At 44.5% G+C, this 23,824-nt stretch overlaps 1 protein-coding gene across 4 annotated transcripts in view; it reads right to left on the bottom strand.

The window, feature by feature from the left end:
• Positions 1–277: 277 nt before the first annotated feature.
• The window catches only part of ZNF516 (zinc finger protein 516), a 1,134,205-nt gene continuing 1,110,658 nt past the window's right edge, over positions 278–23,824 (bottom strand). For all 4 annotated transcript variants that reach the window (XM_044067104.1, XM_044067106.1, XM_044067108.1 and 1 more), the window contains one exon: positions 278–3,120. In XM_044067104.1, coding sequence (XP_043923039.1) covers positions 3,061–3,120 — 60 coding nt within the window. In that variant the 3' untranslated portion in view covers positions 278–3,060. The remainder of the gene's footprint in view (positions 3,121–23,824) is intronic.

The following is a 23,824-nucleotide window of genomic DNA, read 5'->3' as shown; positions in this document are numbered from 1 at the left end:
AACAAATATTTACCCCCATTTAAAACAATGAGGACGCAGAATATCGTCTTCCAGCTGTATATGGTACAAGTGTAATACTGTCCTGAAACCGTACGAGACTCCTTAAAACATAACCCCACATATTTTATCAGTTAAATAACCGTTTACACTGCTTTCATTAACTCCAACCTTCACAAAAAAGCGTTCAGTAGTTTCTGTCCTAGGAAACAAAGTGCTACAATAATGAAAAAATTAGCACATTTGATAAATTACTGCATCCATAAAATATCCTATAAAATAAGGATAATCAAACTTTATTTGGAAATTACAGTAGATTGAAATTTTACAAAACCTGTTAGGAGTGAAAAACAGCAGATTTGTAGAGGTAGTAGAAAATATCTGTAACAGTCAATGTATGCTTTACACGAGTGTCATGCTAAGAAAAGTCATTTAAAAGTTGATCAACACATAGACTAAATAAATAATATTAAATCATATTAAATACTATAACCTACCTGACCTAGCTAAATCAATGCAATACTGCTTGAGGGCTAAGGGAGATGAAACGTCTCTAGTAACAAAAAATTTTTATTTTTAGCTGAGGCACTTGATTTCAAGTGACCACATTTGCAATATGCAGAGCATGATTTTGATCTCCTCCTGTTTTGTCTCTATGCAGTACAACTTTTATGTGTTAATATACTAATACGGCAGTATCAATCAACTCTTTCACCTTCCAAATTACTTCTCAGCAAACTTTGTGTGCAGGTGCTGTCAATGTATTAGCCTTAAGCAGAGTGTTTCCCACAAACAGCTGAGCAATGCAAATCTAATAAAGTGTACCATTTATTTTTTTTTAGGGAGGGGGGGTGTGGAACATTTTTTTAAATGTTCATAGGGGAAAAAGTTGATCAGTCTGCCATATAATTTTACAGTACTGTTTTACTCTTTACTGGAATAACAATTACCAATCAAAAATGGCCAAGACTGGTTGTCAATTAATGAAGGTCACTGAAACAGAAAACTATACACACTGAAGTGGATGTGCTTAAAAACAAACACAAAGAAGTGTCAATTACAGTCATCAAAACCTTAACAGACATTACCTAATTAATTACACACTGGTGACATTTTTTTTTTTTGGTGAATACTTGGTTTACGTCTGTATTGGAAAAAAGTAGAACTGCTAATGGGTGAATTACACTGCATCATCACTACTGCTGCAAACTAACAAAACTGCAAAATAAACTAAAAGGGGTGACTAGCAGAAACTCTATGCAAAAATAATTGATGCTACAAACAAATTAGCAGGACAACAGAATCACATTTTAGTTAATGTTGTTAATATTTAAATTTGTCTCTGAAGAATCATTTGTGTAGTTAAGTTATTACTCCATGTTTATGTTAACTCTTGCTCCCATCAGTACAGAAATAATGAATAATTACTTTACATGTAAAACTATTGTTTCTTGAAAATATATGTAGCATGCTAGAATTTTTCCGCCTTTACAAAATGTTACAAGTAAAAAATCTAGTAAAGCTTTTACATTTTTCACAGAATCTGTTTTCAAGGCAGCAGTAACTTTTAGTAATGCATAAATTTTTTATGTGCAAAATCCAGAACCCCTTCAAAAATATTACACAACACATTACAGTGTTGTGACAATAATACAAAATATTTAAGTACATCCCCATCATTTATGCTGCATGGCTTATCTCATGTGCCAAAACCTCCACTGGGAGGTTTACGGGTATTTTAAACTAGTTACTGCAGAAGAGGTATATAAAGCATTTTCTAAGAAACCCCCGCAGCGGACACAGACTGAAAAAAATGACAAGGAAACTACCTAAAAGCGAATTAGCAACCACAAAGCAGTTTCACAAATTTCAAGGTGCCAGTAACTGAAGTCTGACAAACACAAATGCATACATACAAGTATGTGTGCACAAGTGTGTGTGTGTGTGTGTGTGTGTGTGTGTGTGTGTGTGTGCGCGCATGTATATATACATCTTATACACACAATGTGTCTTGAATTACTCCACAATAAATGTGGAAAAATGCACCATTAAGAACCAATTTCCCAGAATTTCAAGTTAATGAATGTACTCAAGTTGCCATCAATAATCAAATATTTTAAACTAATTATTGCTCATTCATTTCTCATACACAGAAACCTGTGTAATCCCTTTGTGAGCACAGACTTTGGAAACTAGCCCTGTTACACAAAGTCCTGAGAGTGGGACAGACAAACATCCCTCTTAGTGTTCTACTGGCTTTTCAGTTCTGAAGTGGAATGCCATTTCATGCTCCTACCATTGCACAATCCTTCTCAAGCATGGTGCATGTTAAAACTGTAAATGGCCGCAACACTGCAATGATCAACCAACCACTCCTCATTAAATTTCTCCTGGATCACAGATATATTAATAATCTCTTGATGTTTCTAAAGTCTGTTCAGTAAATGCCATCACAATTAAGTCAGTTCATATCACTGCAAACGAACACTGAGTGAAAAACTCAGTATGCAAACTTTCAGTGTGTATAAGCAACATGAGGTTCCATGCTACAGTGTTAAAACTACTGAAATTCAGAGAAAGTATCCCTCCTTTGACACATTAAAAAGCACATATAATGATGCCTAACGCTTTCATGCTATTTTAGAGTCTTCGGAAAATTAAAACTGCAGCGTCCTAAAAACAGTTAAAATATTGTCTCAGGTGCACATACGATTAGTGCAACACTGAATTGCCGTAATGAAAATCTCTTTGTGCACTAGTGACTGTAGGATTAAATTCAGTACTTCAACCTGCATCTTCTCCAAACATGACCCAAAGGATCAAAGTAGTAACATTTTCTGAAACGGATACAGAACTATCCATGAAACCATAACAGAATGGCAGACGCATTCTCCACTGTGCACTAACGGACACTTGGCCACTGTTGTGTCCTTGAGCTGACAACAGAAAACAATGCATACATTTCTGAAAGCCTGCTGGGATCATGCTTAACTGTTGCTTGAAATTAATCAGGGTACTGGCTGTTGTTAAATGGCACACGGTGCACACACTGCACATGTGTTTTCAGATTCCCTTTTTGAGAAGCACTGTATGGGCAGAGTCTGCACTGGAACGGTCTTTCCCCTGGGAAAGAAAAAAGAAAGAGATTCTAAAAACAGATTTTTAAAAGGGACACGCACAGTTATTCTGACAATGATCCAAACATTCACAAACTTCTAAATTCTTAAGAATCTGCGACTTTAAAAAGAAAAAAGCACTATAGATAAATATCCCAGGAGTGTTGTTACACAAAAACAAGTGTTAAGCTCCAGCATGCAAAAGGAAACTATCTGAATAATTAGAAATTTTCCTGAAAAAAAATCTTTCATTATAATCCGGTAAACAGTAGACATTTACAAGAAAATAAGTTAATAATGACAACAGGATTATCTAAAACGGGGACAGACAGACTAGCTCTTATAAAATATTACAATGGAAAAGCATGTTAAAGGATTGTGAAATATAAAGACAATATCTCCACGATTCTGAAAGTATGCTGAAACAGCAAAAACAGAAATACACTTTTTAAAATTCTACAATTTTTTTACCAAAATACTTTAGGGCAGTGCTAAATGTGTTGAAATACTCATTCTTGTGGGAAATATAATGAACTTGTCTGTTACACTAGCTCCCTGGCATTAGCACAGTTACTACAGAACAGCCAGCTACTGAAAACAAACAGGAGCATGTCGATCGATGGCAGTTTGGGTGACCACACGTTTTTGCTGAAACAGCTTTTACCAACATTGGAAAAAAAGTCCTTTTCTCTATTGTTGCAATACCTCGGAGGACGCCGGACTAAGACTTTGGAACTCTGGCCGACTGCGGGACCGCCTGACGGCAGGATAACCCAAGTGTAATGACTGCAGCAGGGTAACACGAACATCAGGAGCATGTCGATCGATGGCAGTTTGGGTGACCGCAGTACGTTTTTGCTGAAACAGCTTTTACCAACATTGGAAAAAAGTCCTTTTCTCTACTGTTGCAAGACCTCGGAGAAGGTATATTTAAGTTTGTGTGTTGCGGTGGGGTGCCTCCACTGCAAAAAAAGATGGAGTTTCACTGAAAGTGTTGTTGGTGAAATATTTTCAGAGTTTTTGCTTTCAGGAAAAGAGGTGTCAGTCTATTGACATAACTCCAAATAAATTACAATATAAAACTAACCTAAGGGGTTGCTCAACAAAACATACTGATTAGTTTACTAAATAAATCAATTGCAACACTGGTGATCTGGGCTTATGTACTGGCCTAAATGCTAGAAGATTCAGTTGCATTAGAAAGAAATTGGAATGAAGACTGCTGAACATGTCTCCTTTGAGGTAAGAAGGCTGAATCTATACTTGCTCATGCTGGGAAACAGATCCACCCACACCACACACCTCTAAATATACTACGATTGCATAATGCTGGGGGTCAAGAAGGAAAGTACAGCTGTGTACACTTACCATAGATGTTAGAGTGCATTAACTGTTGCAGTCATAACTGGTGAGATTTCCTGTCGTGGAAGCCCTTGGCCAACCCAACTACCAGATAATTTTTCTCCTTCTCCTCCTCCTGAAGCCGTAACCTCACTGCTTTCTTGCCCCTAACAGACAGGAGCCCCTGTAACAGGTCCTCAAGGTCAAAGGCCTAAGCTCAGAAACTTCAGACTATGTACAGAGGTGGAGGGAACAACCTGGAAGTAGACAGAATATCTACCCCAATCCCATGGGGCAGCAAGGTAAAGAGGAAGAGAAAAAATATTGCAATAGTGAATACCCTCGATCTACAGTTCTTGGCAAATGCACACACATGCAATATGTTCTTCATATTTCACTCCTGCAGTAATAACTGATGGAATGACTCCCCAGTTAAAAGGGGGGAGGGGAGGAGTGGATGGAAAATTTATGGAGAGGAAAGGATGCCCTACAAGACAGCAGTGGCAAACCCCACCCTGGACTTGGTCCTCTGTGCATACCTTCACCAAACATTATCTCCTTCCAACCTTCTCCAAGTAGCAGCTTCCAAAGTGTCCTTAGTGGTCACCTCTTTGAGAAAGGTTGTAGCAGTAGCCCTAGTGGAGTGCGACTTCACAGGGTCTGGAGGCTTCTTTCTGTAGTGGCTGTAGCAAAATAAGATGGAATGGGAGATCCATTTGGGAGGATTTGCTTGGAAACTGGTCTCCCCTCAGAGCTACAGGCAAAGACACAAAAAGCTGTTCAGACTTCCTGCATTCTTTGTGCTGTCCAAGTAGTAACACAGCTGCCTATGTACATCCAAGGTATAGAGGATTCTTTCTCCCTTGTTTTGAGGGTTAGGAAAGAAGTCAGGCAAATGAATGGTCTGGTTTAAAGAGATCTCTGTAACTACTTCAGGCATAAAGGAAGGACTGGTCCTAAGAGACTCTGTCAGGGTGGAAGGTGATGACAGGTTCCACACACAATGGCCTCAAGCTCTGAAACCCTTCCAGCTGAAGTAATGGCTACCAGAAGGCTGTCTTCCTGGTCTGGAATTTGATGTCTGCAGAGGCAGCTGGTTCGAAAGGTGGGAGGATGAGGTCCTCCAGAAAGAAAATGAGATCCCATGGGAGAACAGGAGGTTTCCTTGGAGGTCTAATGTGGATAACCCCTCTCAGGAATGGTTTCATGACAGGATGGGAGAAGACAGGGGGTTGAGTAGGCAGGTAAGCTGAAATTGCTGAAGTGTGAGTTTTAATAGAGGAATAAGAAAGCCCTTTGTCAAAAGGTTCTGATAAGTATGATAGGATCACTAGCATCATATAGTGAATCTCTTCCATTTGGCGGTGTAAGGTTTTCTTGTTCTACATCTGCTGTCTTTCCCGGCTTCTTTTCAAATGCCCAGGACCTGTCGGTCAAGGAGTGGTCCCATCCAGGGGTCAAGATTTCATCCAAGCTTGTCAATTTGAGTGTGTTCAGGTTGGGGTGTGCGATGGTGCCCTTGTTCAATGTTAGTAAGTCTACTCACTGAGGCAGCAACCATGGTTCCTTCTTGCTTAGACTTAGCAGTAGAGAAAACCAGTGATGCCTTGGCCAATCTGGGGCTGTTAGAATAACCCTTGACCCTTCTTCCCTTATTTTCAGCTGTACCCTCAAGAGCAAGGGTATTAGGAGGAAGGTATAGAGGAACAGGCCTTCCAAGAGAAGAAAGGCATCTATCTTCCAGGCTGACCTTGTTTTGGTCCTTGAGCAAGAGTGAGTGTTTCTTTTGGTAGCAAAAAGGTCAATCTCTGGCACACCCCATTCTTTGGCTATGCTGAGAAAAACTTCCTGATGCAGTTGCCACTTGTGAGGGTCTGACAGGCTCCTGCTTAGGTGATCCGCCAGTTGACTAGTTTCTCCTGGCAGGTACTGTACTATAAGGTGCAGACGTCGTGAGCTTGAAGTTTCCTAGAGGTCCATGGCTAAGTGATAAAGAGGGTAAGAATGAGTCTCTCCTGCTCGTTTCTGAACCACATTAACTGTGGTATTGTCGGTCTTTACTAGGAGTATTCCTGGTTTCCACTGGTCTTTGAAGGCAATTAGACCTTTCTGAACTGCCATCAGTTCTTTCAGGTTGATATGTTTGTTCTTGAACTGCAACTTCCATCTGCTGAGTCTAAGTTGTAGTGGGCCCCCCAGGCTATTTCCAAGGAATCCATGGTCAGAGTTTGGTCCTGAGGGATGAAACTGAAGGGAAGACCCTGGTTGAGGAAGCATGCTTGGGTCTACCATGCAAACTTTTTCCTGAGACAAGGAAAACACTTAACACTGAAGCTGATGGATTGAGAATGTTGACACCACACATTTCGGAGGTACCATGGCAGCTTCCTCATATGCAGTCTAGCCAGAGGGATCATGATGGCCCAAGAGGGCATGTAACCCAAGGCTCTGAAGAACCCTCTAGCTGTGAGGTACTTCCTGAGAAGGAGCTTTTGGAAGTACAGAGCTAGAAATGTAACCTTGTCTGGAAGAGGGAAAACAGAGGCCATTAATCCTCCCAATACACAATCCTGTATGTGGGGGATGGTTTGGGACTTTTGGGTTTTGATGTTGAACCCCAGTAAAGTCAGGAAAACTTGGGTATAAAGAAGTGCGTTGAGTTTTTACAGACCTGTTGCCTGAAGGAGGTAGTCATCTAAGTAGTGGGTAAATCTGAATGCCCTTTGACCTACAGAAAGTTATCACTGGGGCTAGGCTTTTTTGGGAAAAGCCTGGGTGCAGTAGACGAGTCAAAGGGCAAAGCACAGAACTAACAGTGCTTCACACCCGCTCTGAAGTGCAAGAACCTCCTGTGAGGTTTTATGTGGATGGCGAGGTATGCGTCCTTTAGATCTAAGGTTACCATTTAACTACTGAGTGAGATCATTGGCAGCAATTTTTGAACGGTTACCATTCTGAATTTTTGGTACCTTCAAGAATTTGTTGAGCCTTGACAGGTCTAGAATTGGCCTCCAGGTACCCTCTTTCCTGGGGACTAGGAAAAGCCTTGAGTACAAATTTCCTTGTAAAGTGTTTGGTACTGGTTCCATAGAACCTTTGATTTAAAGCTTCTGTTAGTTGGTTTGATAGAATATCTAGGAAACATAATCTAACTGGAAGCCGTCTCAAGTGGTGTGTGACCTCTTTGCACAACTTTTAGTACCTATTGATCCCTGGTAAAGAAAGTCCAATTCTTTGGACAGCCATCCTCCCAGTCTGAGAGGGGAAGAGGGAGGAAGGGGTGGGACTGAAGGGGATGGGCGAAGGGAGTGTCATGGGAGAATCATGACTGCTCCCTGCTGGGTTCCTGTTGGTGGGATCCCAAAGGCCTACTGGAATCTGCTTGCCACTGGCTGGAATGCTGGTGCTGCCTTTGATTCATTTCCCTTTGAAATTTCCTATGTCTAGGCTTAGACTGGGAGGGTGGAAATGACCAGTGCTTCGTAGGTTACCTGTGGCTGAAGTGAGAAGGTTGAAACCTGAAGAACGTTTGCATGCACTTGGCCTTATCCTCCATCTTGTGCATGGCTTCAGCCTTGGAGCCAAAAAGGAAATCTTTGTCCAAAGGAACATCTGAGAAACTGGACTTCATATGTTCTGGAAGGGACTGTTCTGTCACTAAAGACATGCCTGGCTGAGGGATCCCATTATTGCTGCCCTGCTGGAAGCTTCCACATCATTACAGCCACAATGCAAGGAGTGCTTAGGTACTTGAGAGCAATTGCTTAAGTTCAGCAGTTCCTTGGAGAGGGCCTTATCAATACCCACCAGTTTTTGCTTCATCTGATTTAAAATGGTTTCCTGATGCTTCACAATATGAAACTGGTAACTGGAAACCCTCATGACCAGGGTAGCAGTGGTGTACACTTTCTTTCTGAGGGGATATTTGAAGTACTAGCCTTAATGCCCTTAGGACCCCTGAGTCACCACTCTTCAGTGGCTGATACAGGGTTCCTGAAAAAGTGTCTGCGGGAATCCAGAACTCTGTAAATTCTGTCAGGCTTCCAAGGGGCGGGGGAGAGGGAACATGGCTGCAAGGAAGAATATATCAAGACACTGTCCACCACCTCCAAGACTGAAGGAATGACAAGAGGTTTGTGCTCAGAGTTTTAGAAATTCCCTAACCCTCTTCTTGGATTGCTGATAGTCCTAGATTTCCCATTTAAATGCTCCCATGTAGGGTCTCCCCAAAAGTAATCTGCTCAGGGGAAGAGGCTGAGGAAAGGTTCTCATCAGAATCTAAATCACCACAGGGAGCAATAGATAAATCTTCCTCAAAGATGGATTCTACACCATCTTCAGAGTCAAAAGAATCAGAACACTCCTGGTGGAAGACATCCCTTTCTCTTACCAGGAACAGATTCAGGGGTCGAACCTGGGAGAGGAAAGGTGTCTGGATCTGCCTATGGTGATCAAATCCTCAGCCAAATTAACTAGGTCCTGTTGATAGGCCTGAGTGGGAGCCAGTGGGCTTTGGCGGGAGCAAACTGGATGCAGCTTTTTGCATGATGCCTTAAACCCGAGGGCAACTTCCATGCAAGGGCTGGGAAGCAGGTGGACAGCTGAATCCAGAAGAGAGTGAACCGAGGTGCTGTCCTGATGACAAAAAACTGTGTACACCCCTTAGTCAGTTTGACAGCAGTCAGAAACCGGAGCCTGCAAAGCGGCTCTGGACCCAACTGACAAGCCCTTGTGCAGAGGTAGAGGGACCCAAGCGGTGTATTGCCCCCAGATGGGTCTTGATTGAGGCTTGTATAAAAACCTCAGTAGTTGGAGTTGCAAAGGTATTTCACCTTCAACAAAAAAAACAAAGGTGGACTGGCCGATGGCAAATGAACATCACCTGGAACCCTAAGTCTTGGGTGCTTTCCCTTCTTATGTCTAGGGAGATCAACCACAGCCTAACTGATGGACAACACATTATGCGAGGACCCTGGCAATTCACTGAAATACTTGGCTAAAATCTCAGCCCTATGCTCGACAGTTCTACTATTAAAGCGAGCAAAGAACCAACAGTTAGGTACATTATGTTCTAGGCTTAAACAACTTGCATAAAATGCGTGAAAGGCCTGGTGTGTTATCTGCTTGCCACTGTGTAGACAGTTATTAACTTTCTCTGAGATTACTCAAGAAACATGAAAATCTAACCAGCTGGGTATATAGCTTTAGACATCATCTTTCTCTGCTGCAGACCGACAGATGCATTAACTAAGTACTCTGCTTCAGGTTCCATCAGCAGTAAAGAACAAAAAGTTATGTACTCACCATAACGTTCAAAGTATGTAGTCCATCTCGCCTTACATTATTACGCCTGGGTTCAGAGCCGAAACTTGGCTCTGACTCGTCCATACTCTAGCTCAAAGTCTTCAACTGGCTCGTGGCTAAGAGGTATCCCATCATGCAAAAGGCCCATTCCCCAGATCTTGTTTGCTGCAAACACACACACACACACACACACACACACACACACACACACACACAAAGAACAAAAACCCAACCAGAAAGGACTACTGACACCTAGAGACTATACCTCCAGGTCCTCAAGGAGGGGGGGGGGGGGTTAGTAAGAATGTAAGGTGAGATGGACTACATACATCAAACGTTATGGTGAGTACATAACTTCTTGACTCTTGATGTTATGTAGTGCAATCTCGCCTTCATTCTTACCCCTGGGACAGCGTCTCTAGCACCTTGACCTTGGGTAGCTCAGTGAAAAATATTCTTGAGCACTGTGGATCCAAAGGAAGATCTGCCTCTAGAGACCAGATCTAATTTGTAGTGACTAATAAAAGTATGAGGCGAAGCCCATGTTGCTGCAACACAAATATCATCCATAGACATTCTAGTCTGAAATGCAGTAGAGGTAGCCATAGATCGCATCTTCACCTCAAAGGGTAATTCTTTGCCAATGGAACCATAAATAAGGAAGCATAAATAAATGGGATGCAATTGGAAATCCAGCGAGACAAGGTTACTTTAGAAACAGGAACCCCAAGTCTAGTGTCTGAAAAAGAGGCAAACAGTTGATCTGATTTCCTGAAATCTTTTGTTCTATGTAAATAGAAACGCAATAGTCTTTGATCTAGCTGATGAAACTTAAATTCTGCCTTGTTAGAAAATTCAGGAAAAAACATAGGCAACTCAATGGATTGGTTGATATTGACAACAGAGCAACCTTTGGAATAAAGGATTGGTTCTTAAGGAGACCCTGTCTTTGTGAAACACCAAATAAGGTGGCTTAATCGATAAAGCTTGGAGCTCAGAGACCCGCCTAGCTGAAGTTATGGCTAACAAAAATACTGTCTTCCATGACAAGAATTTTAGGTTACATGTAGCTGCGGGCTCAAAGGTAGCTGAGGTGAGCTTCTGTAATACAAAATTGAGGTCCCATGGCATTACTGGATCAAAGAATGGAGGTCGGAGTAACATTGTCCCTTTCAGAAAGGGACTACAAAGCCTATGAGCCATAAGGATGGGCTCATTAGCAACGTGAAAGGTAGAAATCGCTGCCAATTGCACTTGAATGGTTGCTGCAGCTGGTCCCTGACTGAACAGATGAGAAAGAAATTCTAATATTGCTAAAATAGGAGCTGTATAAAGATCAATATGTCTTTCATGGGCCCAACTGGAGAATCACTGGAATAAATCTTCCTGGTAGAAGGCTTGTGGGAAGAAGACAGAACGTGGACCACTTCCAGGGAAAAAACATGAAGCCTGACTAGGGACGGAACTGGAGCAGTCAAGCTGTCAACTTGAGGGTCTGGATGGAGGGATGGAACTGTCCTGACATATGAATCAGTAGATCTGGATCTGGGTCCAGAATCCAGGGATCGTTCATTAGATAGGGTTGAAGGCAGGGAAACCAAATCTGACGAGGCCAGTGGGGGGCAATCAGGATCATCTTGCTTCTCAAAAATTGTGCTTTCTGAATGACCTTTGATATCAGAGGAAACGGTGGAAAGGCACAGAGAAGACCGGAGGGACAATCATGAACCAGAGAGTCCCTGGGTGTCTCCCCCTCCGGGGGGATAAGGGTGAAGTAGCTGCTGCATTTGGCATTGAGGGGGCTGGCAAACAGATCACAAGGCTGACCCCATCTGTGGAATATCTTCTCCGCAACATATTTGTTCAGGGACCACTTGTGAGGCATTAGGATAGCTCTACTTAGCCTGTCGGCAATCACGTTGGACTTCCCCGGTATATGCATTGCAACTAGAAAGCGTTGGGAAGTCACCGCCCACTGACAAACTCAAAGTGCCTCTCTGGCAAAGGGGGTATGATTTGGTTCCTCCCTGCTTGTTCACATACCATACCACTGACATGTTGTCTGAATGGACTGCAATTGTCCCTAGAGGGAGAAAGCTCTGAAGTGCTTGCAACGCTAATAGCACTGCTCTTATCTCCAAGACATTGATATGCAAATGGGTCTTGTGATCCTGCTACGTGCCTTGGACTGTCCTGCCGAGATAATGCCCCCCCCCCCACCGATCTGGGAGGCATCCGTGGTCACCGTGGCAACTGGAGAAGATGGGACAAAAGGCTTGCCCACGTTGAGACTGCTGGTCTGAAGCCACCAGCGTAGATCCTGCCTGCATTTCTCTGTAATCAGAATAAAATGGGAGAGTGGAAGATGTAGTGACCATTGGGCGAAAAGCAGCCACTGAAGAACCCTCATGTGTAGTCTGGCAAGAATTAGCATGATCGTGGCAGCCACTGTCCCTAATAACCTGAGGACCACTTCTGCCTTGACCTTCCTCAATGGTAGTAAGGTGTAGACCTGCTGTTGTAGAGCCTGAATTCTCTCTTCTGGTAAGAAGGCCCTCATGAGCACCTTATCTAGTTCAGTGCCGATAAAAGTGACACTCTGTGAAGGCAACAAGGCAGATTTTTCCCAGTTTAGAGTAATTCCTAACCTTTGGCACAGTGTAATGGTGGCGTCTCTGGTCTGTAACAGCAGTTGCCTGGTGGTGGCAGAAAGGAGCCAGTCGTCCAGGTATGGAAACACTTGGAATCCCTGACGTCTCAAGTGAGCCGTTACCACTGCCATGCATTTGGTGAACACCCTGGGGGCTGTGGTGAGACCAAAGGGCAGAGCGCGAAACTGAAAATGACTGGCTTCCAGCTGGAAGCGTAGATGACTTTTCGATGTCCTGTCCATCTTGATATGGTAGTATCTTTGAGGTCGATGCAGCACATCCACACATATTTCCCTAACAGAGGGAGTATTGACTGTAAAGTGACCATGTGGAACATGGACTTTTGTACATGTAGGTTCAATCGGCTGAGATCCAGGATGGGTTTCAGGTCCCCTGCTCTTTTCAGCACCAAAAAGAATCTGAAGTCCCTAATCCTACTTGGTCTGCGAGGACAGGCTGGATGGCTCTCTTTGAAAGCAACTTTTTTATTTCAAAAGTTGCAGAATCCCTGTGACTTGGTGGAACGTCTGGAATTCTCTTGGTTGGCAGGGGAGGAGAAGAGAAGGGAATATGATAACCTCTGGAAATTATCTTTAATACCCACTCATCTTGGGTGACGTTTTGCCAGGCTTCTGGGACTAAAGAAATGCAACCCCCGACCGGCTCCAGAGATGCACAGTCAGGCCTCCTTTCAGGAGCGCTGGTAGGGAGAACCGCGAAAGGAATCACAGTCCCCCTGGTTACGCGGGCCTCCTTTGCCTCTAGGGCAGCGTCTACCTGAATTTCCACCCCCTCCCCTGCCTCTGGAGGGGGAATCACTTTGTGCGTCCTGAAAAAACCTCTGCGACTTCCTGAACCACATTTTCCCACCCTTCTGGCCCTTGGGGTAAGGTCTAGAAGGCATGGAAAAACGGACTCCCACGGCAGACAGGGTTTTTCCTTCCTGCTCACACCTAGTGAGAGCATCCTTCACCTTGGTTCCGAATAACGATGAACCGTCAAATGGGGCATTGGTGAATGTAGACTTGAAGGTCTCCGCAAAATTACACAGGCGCATCCAGGAGTGTCTCCTAAGAACGACTCCGGAACCGGCTGCGTAAGAGAGCAGCCTCATGGAGGAGTTGGTAAGGGAATTTAGGGTAGACATCTGTGCATTGACCTTCTGTGCCACGGCATCAGAAACATTACCCTGTATAGAATCTCCAAGCTCTTTTAGGAGATCTCTCTGGAGCCTTGTAAAATGCATCAAGTAGTTTAGCGACCGCAGAGTAAAGGCCGCTGAGGTAAACACACACTTCCCATACCTGTCCATGGCCTGGGACTCCTTGTTAGGCAGATGGACGGCAGACGAAGTTTCAGCAAGTTCCTTCTTGGTGCTGCTGCCACCACCATGGCATCTACTGGAACACCTTTTGTCAGATATTCCTTGTCTGTGGGAGGGAAAAAAACTTACTGGGTCTCCTAGGGACCGGTTCCACAGTGTCAGGAGATTCCCACAACCTAACGGCACCTGAAGGAACAGACAACTCTGGCTCCGAGGACCAAGAAAGGCTCTGAGGAGGAACAACAAACGATAAAAAGACCATAGTCTCCAGAGCCAACTGAGTCAGAGCCAAAATCAATTTGGCCAGCTCCGATGACTGAAGCAGTTTCTTCACCACTCTATCAACGTCCTCATCGGAAAGGGACCTGGAGGATATAGTTGGAAATCTGTATATCTCCCTACAGAGGGAGACTGACATGAAGGAAAACTCGGTCGAACAACTGGAAACTGGCTCCAAACCAAATTATCCGTGACTAGCTCCGAAAGGCTTGGAGCCCATACAGACTTAGTCAATACACTACCTTCTATCGGCGCCGAAGAAGGAGCTGTTCTAGCAACTTTCTTTGGCAGCTCTGAAGAAACAGAGCCGGAGAGCGCTTCTTAGCAGTCTTTTTGTCCTTTTTAGCTGGAGAGGATATGGCACTGGAAGACCTAGCCAAGTCTTCCTCGGAGTGTTTAAGCAGTCCTTTCAGAATGAGCTTCTTGTTCCTCTCCTGTAGCACACGGGGACTGAAGGAATGACAAAACAAGCAGGACTCTTGGAGGTGAACAGCGCCCAAGCAGTACATGCACACGGAGTGCCCATCAGTCAAAGCCATTTTATTGTTGCATTCAATACACTTTTTAAAGCCCGAAGGCCTGTGTTCCTTAGAATCCTTAGACATGCTGTATAAGGAGTACACACACAGGGGACAAGCTTTAAAAATCACATGTACACACAAAAGACCTAACTAAACCCAGCGCGGGAAACTAGAAAGTACAGTTTTGTACCTACCATAAATGTAGATGTCCGAACTGGATAGCATCTGCAGTCATAACAACTGGGTTGTCCTGTCGTCAGGCAGCCCTTCAGTCGGCCGGATTCCAAAGTCCGGGTCCGGCTTCGGCTGATGTCGCACTTCACCCGACGTCATCTCTGTTGGTCTTCGGGTATAAAGGCATCAGCCGACGCCATTTTCCTCAGTGTTTCTTGCCCCAGATGCCAGTAGCCCTCTTGGAGGCTAAAATTTGGATAGATGCCAATGTTTCCAAAAAGATAGAGGTAAACACAAAAATAAGCATGTATGTACATATATACAAACAAATACACCATAAAAGACTCCCCCCCCACCAGCTAGCTATTAGGAGGGTAAAATACCCTAGAAGTACCACAGAGGGGAAGGAGGGAGGGTAATCCTGACTGCAGATGCTATCCAGTTCGGACATCTACATTTATGGTAGGTACAAAACTGTACTATGTCCTTCATGGATGCATCTGCAGTCATAACAACTGGGTAGAATACCATAGCCAACTAGGGGAGGAGGATAAAACTAGATTATGGTGTGTTTAGGATCCCTTGCAGTACAGCAGTGGCAAACCCTGCTCGGGATCTGGAATATAGAGGTAAGTTATAATGCTTGGCAAATGTATGCACGGAGGTCCAAGTAGCCGCCTCAATAATGTCTTTGGTTGCCACTCCTCGTAAGAAGGCTGTGGTAGTGGCTGTTGCCCTTGTAGAATGAGGTCTTATGTTCTGTGGAATTGGTTTTCCATGGAAGGAGTAACAGAATCGTATGCAATTTCCTATCCATTTGGAGATTGTCTGTTTGGAAATAGCTTTTCCTTCCCTTCCTGTTGCATAGGCTACAAAAGTTGGTCAGTCTTTCTGCTATTTTTGTTCTGTCCAAGTAGTAGCGTAGCTGTCTATGTACATCCAAGGTATGCAGTATTCTTTCCCTCTGTTTTGTGGGTTGGGAAAGAAGGTAGGTAGGTGGATTGCCTGGTTTAAAGACACTCTGGATACCACCTTAGGCATAAATGTAGGATTAGTCCTCATGGACACTCTATCTTGGTGGAAGATTAGGAAGGGTTGCACTGCCATTAAGGCCTGTAGCTCTGAAACCCTCCTTGCTGAAGTAATTGCCAGTAGGAAAGCAGTTTTCCATGACAGGTGTTGTAGGTCTGCTGTTGCTGCTGGTTCAAAGGGTGATAGTGTCATCTTTTCTAGCACAAAGTTTAAGTCCCAAGCTGGCAAAGGTGGTTTCCTTGGAGGTTTTACATTCTTGATTCCTCTGAGGAACTGCCTGAGCAAAGGGTGCGAAAAAACAGGTGGATCAAAGCTGTATTCTGCTGAAATAGCTGATGCATGTATCTTGATGGAGGAGTAGGACAAGCCTGAATGAAGAAGTTCGGCCAGATACTCTAGAATGTTAGGCATATCTATGTTTGACACATCTTTTCCTCTTTCAGTACTCCAAATGACAAACCTTTTCCATTTTCCAGCATAGTTCCTTCTTGTGGAAGGTCTGCGTGCTTCAAGAATAATGTCTTTAACTCTTTGAGAAAGTTCTGGGTTAGCTGCTGCTATGTGATGTTCCATGCAGTCAGTTGCAACGTTTTTAGGTTTGGATGTATGATGCTGTAGTTGTTCTGAGTTAGCATCAAAGGCATCAGGGGTATTGGCCACATATTGTTCTGAGACATGTTCCTCAGCAGTGGGTACCAGTGTTGTCTTGGCCAGTTTGGAGCTATCAGGATTATCCTTGGACGTTCTTCCTTGATTTTTAGTAATACTTTGTGTATCAAGGGAAGAGGTGGGAATGCATATGCTATCAGGCCTTTCCAGCTGAAGGAGAGCGAATCCACTTTCCATGCCAGTGGGTGTAATGTCCTTGTGCAGAATTTCTTGAGCTGGTGATTGAGAGGTGATGCAAATAGATCTATCTGAGGCATTCCCCATTTCTTTGAGATGGTCTTGAAAATGTCCGGGTGCAGTTTCCATTCGTGGGCATCCGATGTGGTTCTGCTTAATATGTCTGCTAGAATATTTTCTTTTCCCGGTACAAACATTGCCTGTAACTGGATGTTGTAGCTGAGTGCCAGGTTCCACAGCTCCAAAGTCATTCTGCATAGGGGGTATGAACGAGTGCCTCCCTGCTTGTTGATGTACCACATGACTGTGGTGTTGTCTGTCCTTATCATCAACTGGCCCTCTTTGAGAAATGGTCTGAACCTTTGGATTGCCAGTTTTACTGCCAGCATTTCTTTTAGGTTGATGTGCAGGTGAAGTTGATCCTGTGTCCACAATCCTTGCACGCATTTGTCCAGCATGTGGGCCCCCATCCTAGGTCTGAAGCGTCTGTTGTGATGGTCTGGCTTGCTTGACATCTGCGAAAGGGTAGGCCTGGGTTTGTCTGGCATGCCTGAGCCCACCATAGGAACTCCTGTTTTAAGCATGGAATTAGTGGGATTTCTGTTTCTAGGCTGTGACTGTGTTGGGACCATAAATTCTTTAGGTACCACTGTAGTTTTCTCATATGTAGTCTGGCAAGTGGGACCAGGATTATGCATGATGCCATGAAGCCCAAGGCCTGCAGTACTTTTCTTGCTGTTAACTTGTTCAGCTTTGTTAGTGCCAAGAAGTAAAGAGGGAGTTCTTTTGTTTTTCTGCAGTTAGGAATGCCATTTGTTTTATTGTGTCCAATTCCGCCCAAGAATGTCCTTGTTTGGGATGGTATCAGCCTTGACTTTTGTAGATTGACTGTGTATCCCAGTGCTTGTAGCAAGTAGATGACCCTTTGTAAATCTGTTGTCAGCTTGCTTTTGTTGTCCCCTTGTAGCAGGCAGTCGTCCAGGTATGGGTAAATTTGTATTCCCTGTAGTCTGCAATGGGCAATTACTGATGCCAGGCATTTTGTGAATACTCTGGGCAGTAGATAAGCCAAAGGGCAATGCTGAGAATTGATAGTGCTCTGATCCTGCAAGAAATCTGAGGTATCTTCTGCAGATTGGTCGAATGGGGACGTGCAGGTATGCCTCCTTGAGATCTAGAGTTACCAGCCAACACTCCTTGCCCAGCATGGGAAGAAGTTGCTGTAGGGTCAGCATTTTGAATTTTGGGACAATGATGTATGTATTTAAGGCGGACAGGTCGAGAATTGGTCTCCAACTTTTTTCCTTTCTTGGAACTAGGAATAGTCTTGAGTAGAACCCTTTCCTTGCTCTGCAGTTGGCACTTTTCCACAGCTTTCATGTTTGCTAACTGCATTATTTGTTGTAGAGCCTCTGTTTTTTGATTTGGAGGTAGATTTGGCATTCCTCTTTTGATTGGTAAAGTGTGGAAGTGGAACCGGTACCCTTAATCTATGGTTTGTAAAATCCACTTGTCTTTTGTTATATAGTGCCAGTTTTTGAAAATAAGGTTAACTTTCCGCCTAGAGGAGCTGCTATTTGTTCCCTGGTAGGCGGATTTAGGATTAAGTCACTGTGGTTGTGTTGATGTAGTGGCAGTGGTTGTGTCTGTGCCTCTGTTGTTACCTTGCCACTGTCGCCCCTCTGTAGGCACCTCCTCTGGATTGGTTTCTGCCTCTGGAACGCCTGTTTCTGCCCTTTGAGATCTTGTGGAGTCAGGAAAGGACCAATTTTGGCAGGCCAGTTCCTGCTAAACCTTGGGGTTGAACCTGCAAGAAATCTTTAACCGTTTGAACGGATTTTGCCTTTTCTTCCATTTTCTTCATAACCTGCTGGGCAGGTGTACCAAACAAACTTGTCTTATCCATAGGAGCATCTAGTAACTTTGCTTTAACATGATCCGGTAAAGCTTGCTCCTTTAGCCATGCATGCCTTCTTATCACTGTGCCAGTCATGGCTGATCTAAATGAAGCCTCCAGTGCATCATAGCCACATTTTAAGGAATGGTTACTAACCTGTTGTATGTTATTTACCATTTCTAATACATATTTCTTATCAAGAGATTCATCAGTGGTTAGCTTTTTAGTTAACTGATCAAGCATAAACTCTTGGTATTGTATCATGTGAAACTGACAGTTTAAAGCTCTAGCTGAGAGAGTAGCTGAAGTGTAGACCTTTTGCCCCATCTGTCTAATGACCTTGCTTCCCTTTCAGAAGGAATAGGGTTTTTAGCTATGGTCGGCTACTGCCTTGGGACCCTGGGATATAGTTTCGGGTCTGCAAGAGGGCCTTGTAAAGGTGGTGGTGAGTGTCTGGCACCCTGTAAAATCTGTCTGGTTTGGCAGGGGCTGGAGGTAAAGAATCTGGAGCGGAGCAGACATCATTGAAAGCATCATCCACCACAGAGAGAACAGGAGGTATAGCTAAGGGCCTGTGTTGTGGAAGGTGCAGAAAAGTCCTAAGTCTTTTCTGGAGTCTGAAAAATCCTGTTGCTGCCATTGGAACTGCTCTCGCATGGGATGTAAGGTTTCGGCAAAGGAAAATCCTTCTGGTGGGGAAGCAGCTGGAATGGATTCTTCAGCATCAGAGTCTTCAAAATTAGAGAAAGGAGCCTCTGGCTGATCAGTTATGTCTGATTCATCGGCTGAATCATCAGATGACACTGGCTCAGGGGGCTCTGCCCTAGGTCTCTTTCTGGGGCTGAGAGGCCCTGTCTGGGTGAGATTAAGATCCTCTAATTAATGAAATTAAATCTTCTGCCAGAGTAAGCATTTGAGAACTAGAGGAGGGCCTGGTTGAAGGGGTTTAACAGGCACTGATTTAGTAGTCTTGGCTGCTTTAGCCCTGGCGAAGGCCTTAATGGACATGGCTGCTGGAGGCCTAGCAGCACCACGTGCTGGGGTAGAGACATCCAAGGGAATGGTGTCTGATAAGTCAGTGGCAACCACCGTAGTGGGTATAATTTCTGAGGCCGATTCAAGAATGGTAGCAGGGGCCTCAGTTGTAGAGATAGATTCAGCTGTACTTTGATCAGTTTTCGGTTTCGCGAAACCGAGACACTCGCGTTTGCTTAACCATGGTTTCAGCGAAACCGCGGACCGCGAGTGTCGGTCTTTATCTTTGCGTTTTGGCAGATTGGGTAGTCGGAGGATCCGACGGCATAATGTACGCAAAATCAGAACCGAAAAACTGTTCAGCAAACTCCGACCGACGCCTAAGCGTTCGTCGGTTGAAAGAAGCACAGGCGAACAGGCTGCTACGTCGTGGGCTGGGCCTAAACAAGGCAGACAGTAAGAGTGGAAATCTTTATGAGGTATTTGTTTCCCACAGGTTAAACAATTATTAACTTTTTCTGACATCGGCTGAGGCAAGAAAGAGTCCCCAACGGGGTACTTAGCTTTAGAAGTCTTCGAAGTAGTATTCGGTAGAAGTAATCTCTGGATCCGACCGACCGGCACTTGCGAACAGCTTCTGCTTCGGGCGCCACGCGGCAAGAAAGACTGAGGAAAATGGCGTCGGCTGATGCCTTTATACCCGAAGACCAACAGAGATGACGTCGGGTGAAGTGCGACATCAGCCGAAGCCGGACCCGGACTTTGGAATCCGGCCGACTGAAGGGCTGCCTGACGACAGGACAACCCAGTTGTTATGACTGCAGATGCATCCATGAAGGACATCCTCTAATTAAAAACGGCCTAGTAACAGACGGGAACAAAAAACTACAGGGAGGACTAGGTCCTTTAATTTAAACGGGCCTTGCCCAGGGGAAACAAAGGCAGGATAACACCACTACCAGACAACAAAACACTACTAAGCTACAAATAACAGAAAGCACAACGCAAAAGGAACACAAGGAAACAATGGGGAGGACTAGGTCCTCTAACTGAAACGGGCCTAGCCCGTGGAAAGAAAGGGAGTGAACGGGGTACCAAAAAACAGCCAACGAAAAAGGCCACACAACCAACAAGAGAGAGAGAGACACACAGTAGCTATGAAAATAGCTTTTTATGATCAACAAATATCCAAAACTTTAGAAAAAAGTATACTTAGCCAAGGCCAAATGCGAGACCACGTCTTAGTGTAATGAGCGGCAAACGAGATCTGGGGAATGGGCCTGTTGCATGATGGGATACCTCTTAGCCACGAGCCAATTGAAGACTTTGAGCTAGAGTATGGCTGAGTCGGAGCCGAAGTTCGGCTCCGAACCCAGGGGTAAGAATGAAGGCGAGATTGGACTACATAACATCTGAGGTTATGATGCTGACTGACCCCCTTTATGCCCAAATGTCTTGACATCAGTCAAGGTGTGTGCCAGCTTCAGGAGGAGAAGATTCTCTGGCAGTTGGGCCAGCCAAGGGCTTCCATGGCAGGAAAAGTACAGTTGTGTACACTTACCATAAATGTAGATGTTCGAGTGTATTCACTGTTGCAGTCATCACATTTGGGATATCTGCTTGCAGTAGCCCTCAGTCGGCCTGATTATCAAAGTCTTGGGTTCTGCGTTAGTTGCAGTCTCATCTTCCATGACGTCAGGTAGTCAGGGGTATAAAGCATGCAGCCAACGCCATTACAGTTTTTCTTGCCCCAGAAGTCAGGTGCCCCCCTAATGGGAAGCAATTAAATATACGTACAAGGTTACACTTCCAACAAAAAAGCAAATACACCAAAAAGCTTTTAAGCACAGTAAAAAGGAGTAGAGGTATAGCTAAAAGAAGTCAGGGGGCTGGAGGGATGGTAACCAGGACTGCAACAGTGAATACACTCTAACATCTACATTTATGGTTAAGTGTACACAGCTGTACTATGTTCTTCGTGTTTCACTGTTGCAGTCATCACATTTGGGTAGATTTCCAAAGCTACGGATGGGAGGAGGAAATTAGATAGCATTAGGACCAGCTATACGGCCCTGCAAGACTGCAGTGGCAAAGCCAGCACTGGATTTAGAGAAAATTGGCAAATGGTAATGCTTGGTGAAAGTATGTACAGAACTCCAGGTAGCAGCTTCTAGGATGGCCCTGGTAGGGATACCTCTGAGAAAGGCTGTAGAGGTAGATGCAGCCCTGGTTGAATGTGGTCTTATCCCCTGTGGGATAGGTTTTCCATGGTGCTTATAGCAGAAATGAATGCAGTGGCCTATCCATTTAGAAATGGGTTGCTTTGAAATGGCCTTCCCCTCTGCCCCTGCAGCAAATGCCAACAGCAGCTGTTCAGATTTCCTGAGAGTCCTGTCCAAGTAAAATCTAAGTTGTCTGTGCACACCTAAGGAGTGCAGTATACATTCCCCTTTGTTCTGTGGATTAGAAAAGGTTGGCAAATGAATGGACTGATTAAGAGCCACACTGGATACTGACCTTGGGCATGAGGGAGGGATTGGTCCTGAGGGGTACCCTGTCCGCATGAAAGATGATGAAAGGCTTCACTGTCATAAGGGCCTGTAATTCAGACACCCTTCTTGCTGCAGTGATGGCTAAAAGGAAGGCTGTTTTCCAAGAAAGGAATTTCAAATCTGCACTTGCAGCTGGCACAAAACGAGGTAGAGTGAGTTTTTCCAATACAAAGTTAAGGTCCCAGGCTGGAATTGGGGCTCTCCTGGGTGGTCTTAAGTTTTTGGCCCCTCTGAGGAACTGCTTGGGCAGCAGATGAGAGAAGAGGGTTGGTTCTATGTTGTAATGAGCTGAAATGGCTGAGGCATGAATTCTGACGGAGGAAAAGTAAAGACCCTTGTGAAGCATCTCAGTTAGTATTGAAGAATCTGAGGTAAATTGGGCGCTGCTGTGCCCATCCCCTGAGTTTGGTTCCAGGAACAGAATCTTTTCCATTTTTCAGCATAAGACATTCTAGTACTAGGCCTCCTTGCCTCCAGAATGACATCCAACACTTGTTTACTGAGTGATGGTAACGGAGAGATCAGGTAAGTAGCCAGGCTGCCAGGTTCAGGGTTTGAATCTGAGGGTGCAGAATCTGGCCCTCCTGCTGGGACAGCAGGGTAGGGTTCTGAGGCAGGTGCCAGCAGTGACACTGTGCAAGAGGGGGTACCAGTGTTGGCGTGGCCAGTCTGGTGCAATCAGTATCATCCTTGGTTTGTCCTGTTTGATCTTTAGTAGCACCTTGGAGAGGAGAGGCAGAGGAGGAAAGGCATAAACTGACAGATTTTCCCAGGTGAGGGACAGGACATCCAATTTCAAAGCTTGTTTGTGGGGAGTCCTTGTGCAGAATTTGTCCAATTGGTAGTTCTGGGGGGAGACAAACAGGTCTATCTCTGGGCTCCCTCATTTGTTTATCAACACGCTGAATGTCTTTGGTTCCAGTTTCCACTCGTGTGGGTCCATGAGATTTCTGCTCAGTTCATCTGCCAGTGTATTTAGCTTTCCTGGCAGGAATTGAGCCTGTAGGTGCACTTGGTAGCTCAAGGCTGTGTTTCACATAGTCTGCAGAGAGGGTATGAGTGGGTTCCCCCCACTTGTTTATGTACCACATATAACAGTGGTATTGTCCATCTTTACCATTAATTATCCTGGAAGAATGTGGTCCTTGAAGGCTGTCAGAACATTCTGTACAGCTAACATTTCTATTTGATTGATATGCAGGTGCATTTGACTTGGGTTCCATTTGCCCTGAATGCACTTCCCTGCATAGTCTGATGCGTCTGTCAGGGTTTGGGTGGCCAGGGGGTAGAATGAATGGCAGTCCCTTGTTTTGGTGGCAGGCCTCTGCCCACCAAAGGAACTCTAACTGTAGTCAAGGTACGATAGGAACCATTGCTTCTAGATCCTGAGAATGTTGGCACCATAGGCTTTTTAGATACCATTGCAGTTTCCTCATATGCAGTCTTGCATATGGAATTAGGAGAATGCAGGAGGCCATGAACCCCAAAGCTTGCAGTAATTTTCCTTGCGGATAACAGGGTCGTGATGGCCATTAGCTTGAAGTAATCTGTCAAATGAACTTGTTTCTCTGGAGTGAGGAAAGCCATCTGGAAGTTATGCTCAAGCTTGCTCTCAGGAATACAATCTTTTTGGCAGGGTACAAGATGCGATTTCTTTTCGTTTATGGTGTACCCCAGAGAAGTTAGCACCTCCTGTACAAACACCAGATGATTTAAAAGTATGTCTTGGATTTCTGCCTGAATTAGACAATCGTCCAGGTATGGGTATATCTGAATATTTCTTTGCCTGCAAAATGCAATGACTGGAGCTAGGCA

The sequence above is a fragment of the Protopterus annectens genome, chromosome 3.part1, assembly GCF_019279795.1.
Source record: "Protopterus annectens isolate FY-2018-M chromosome 3.part1, PAN1.0, whole genome shotgun sequence".
Classification (NCBI taxonomy): Eukaryota; Metazoa; Chordata; order Ceratodontiformes; family Protopteridae; genus Protopterus; species Protopterus annectens.
This window is presented reverse-complemented; position numbering and strand designations above follow the sequence as displayed.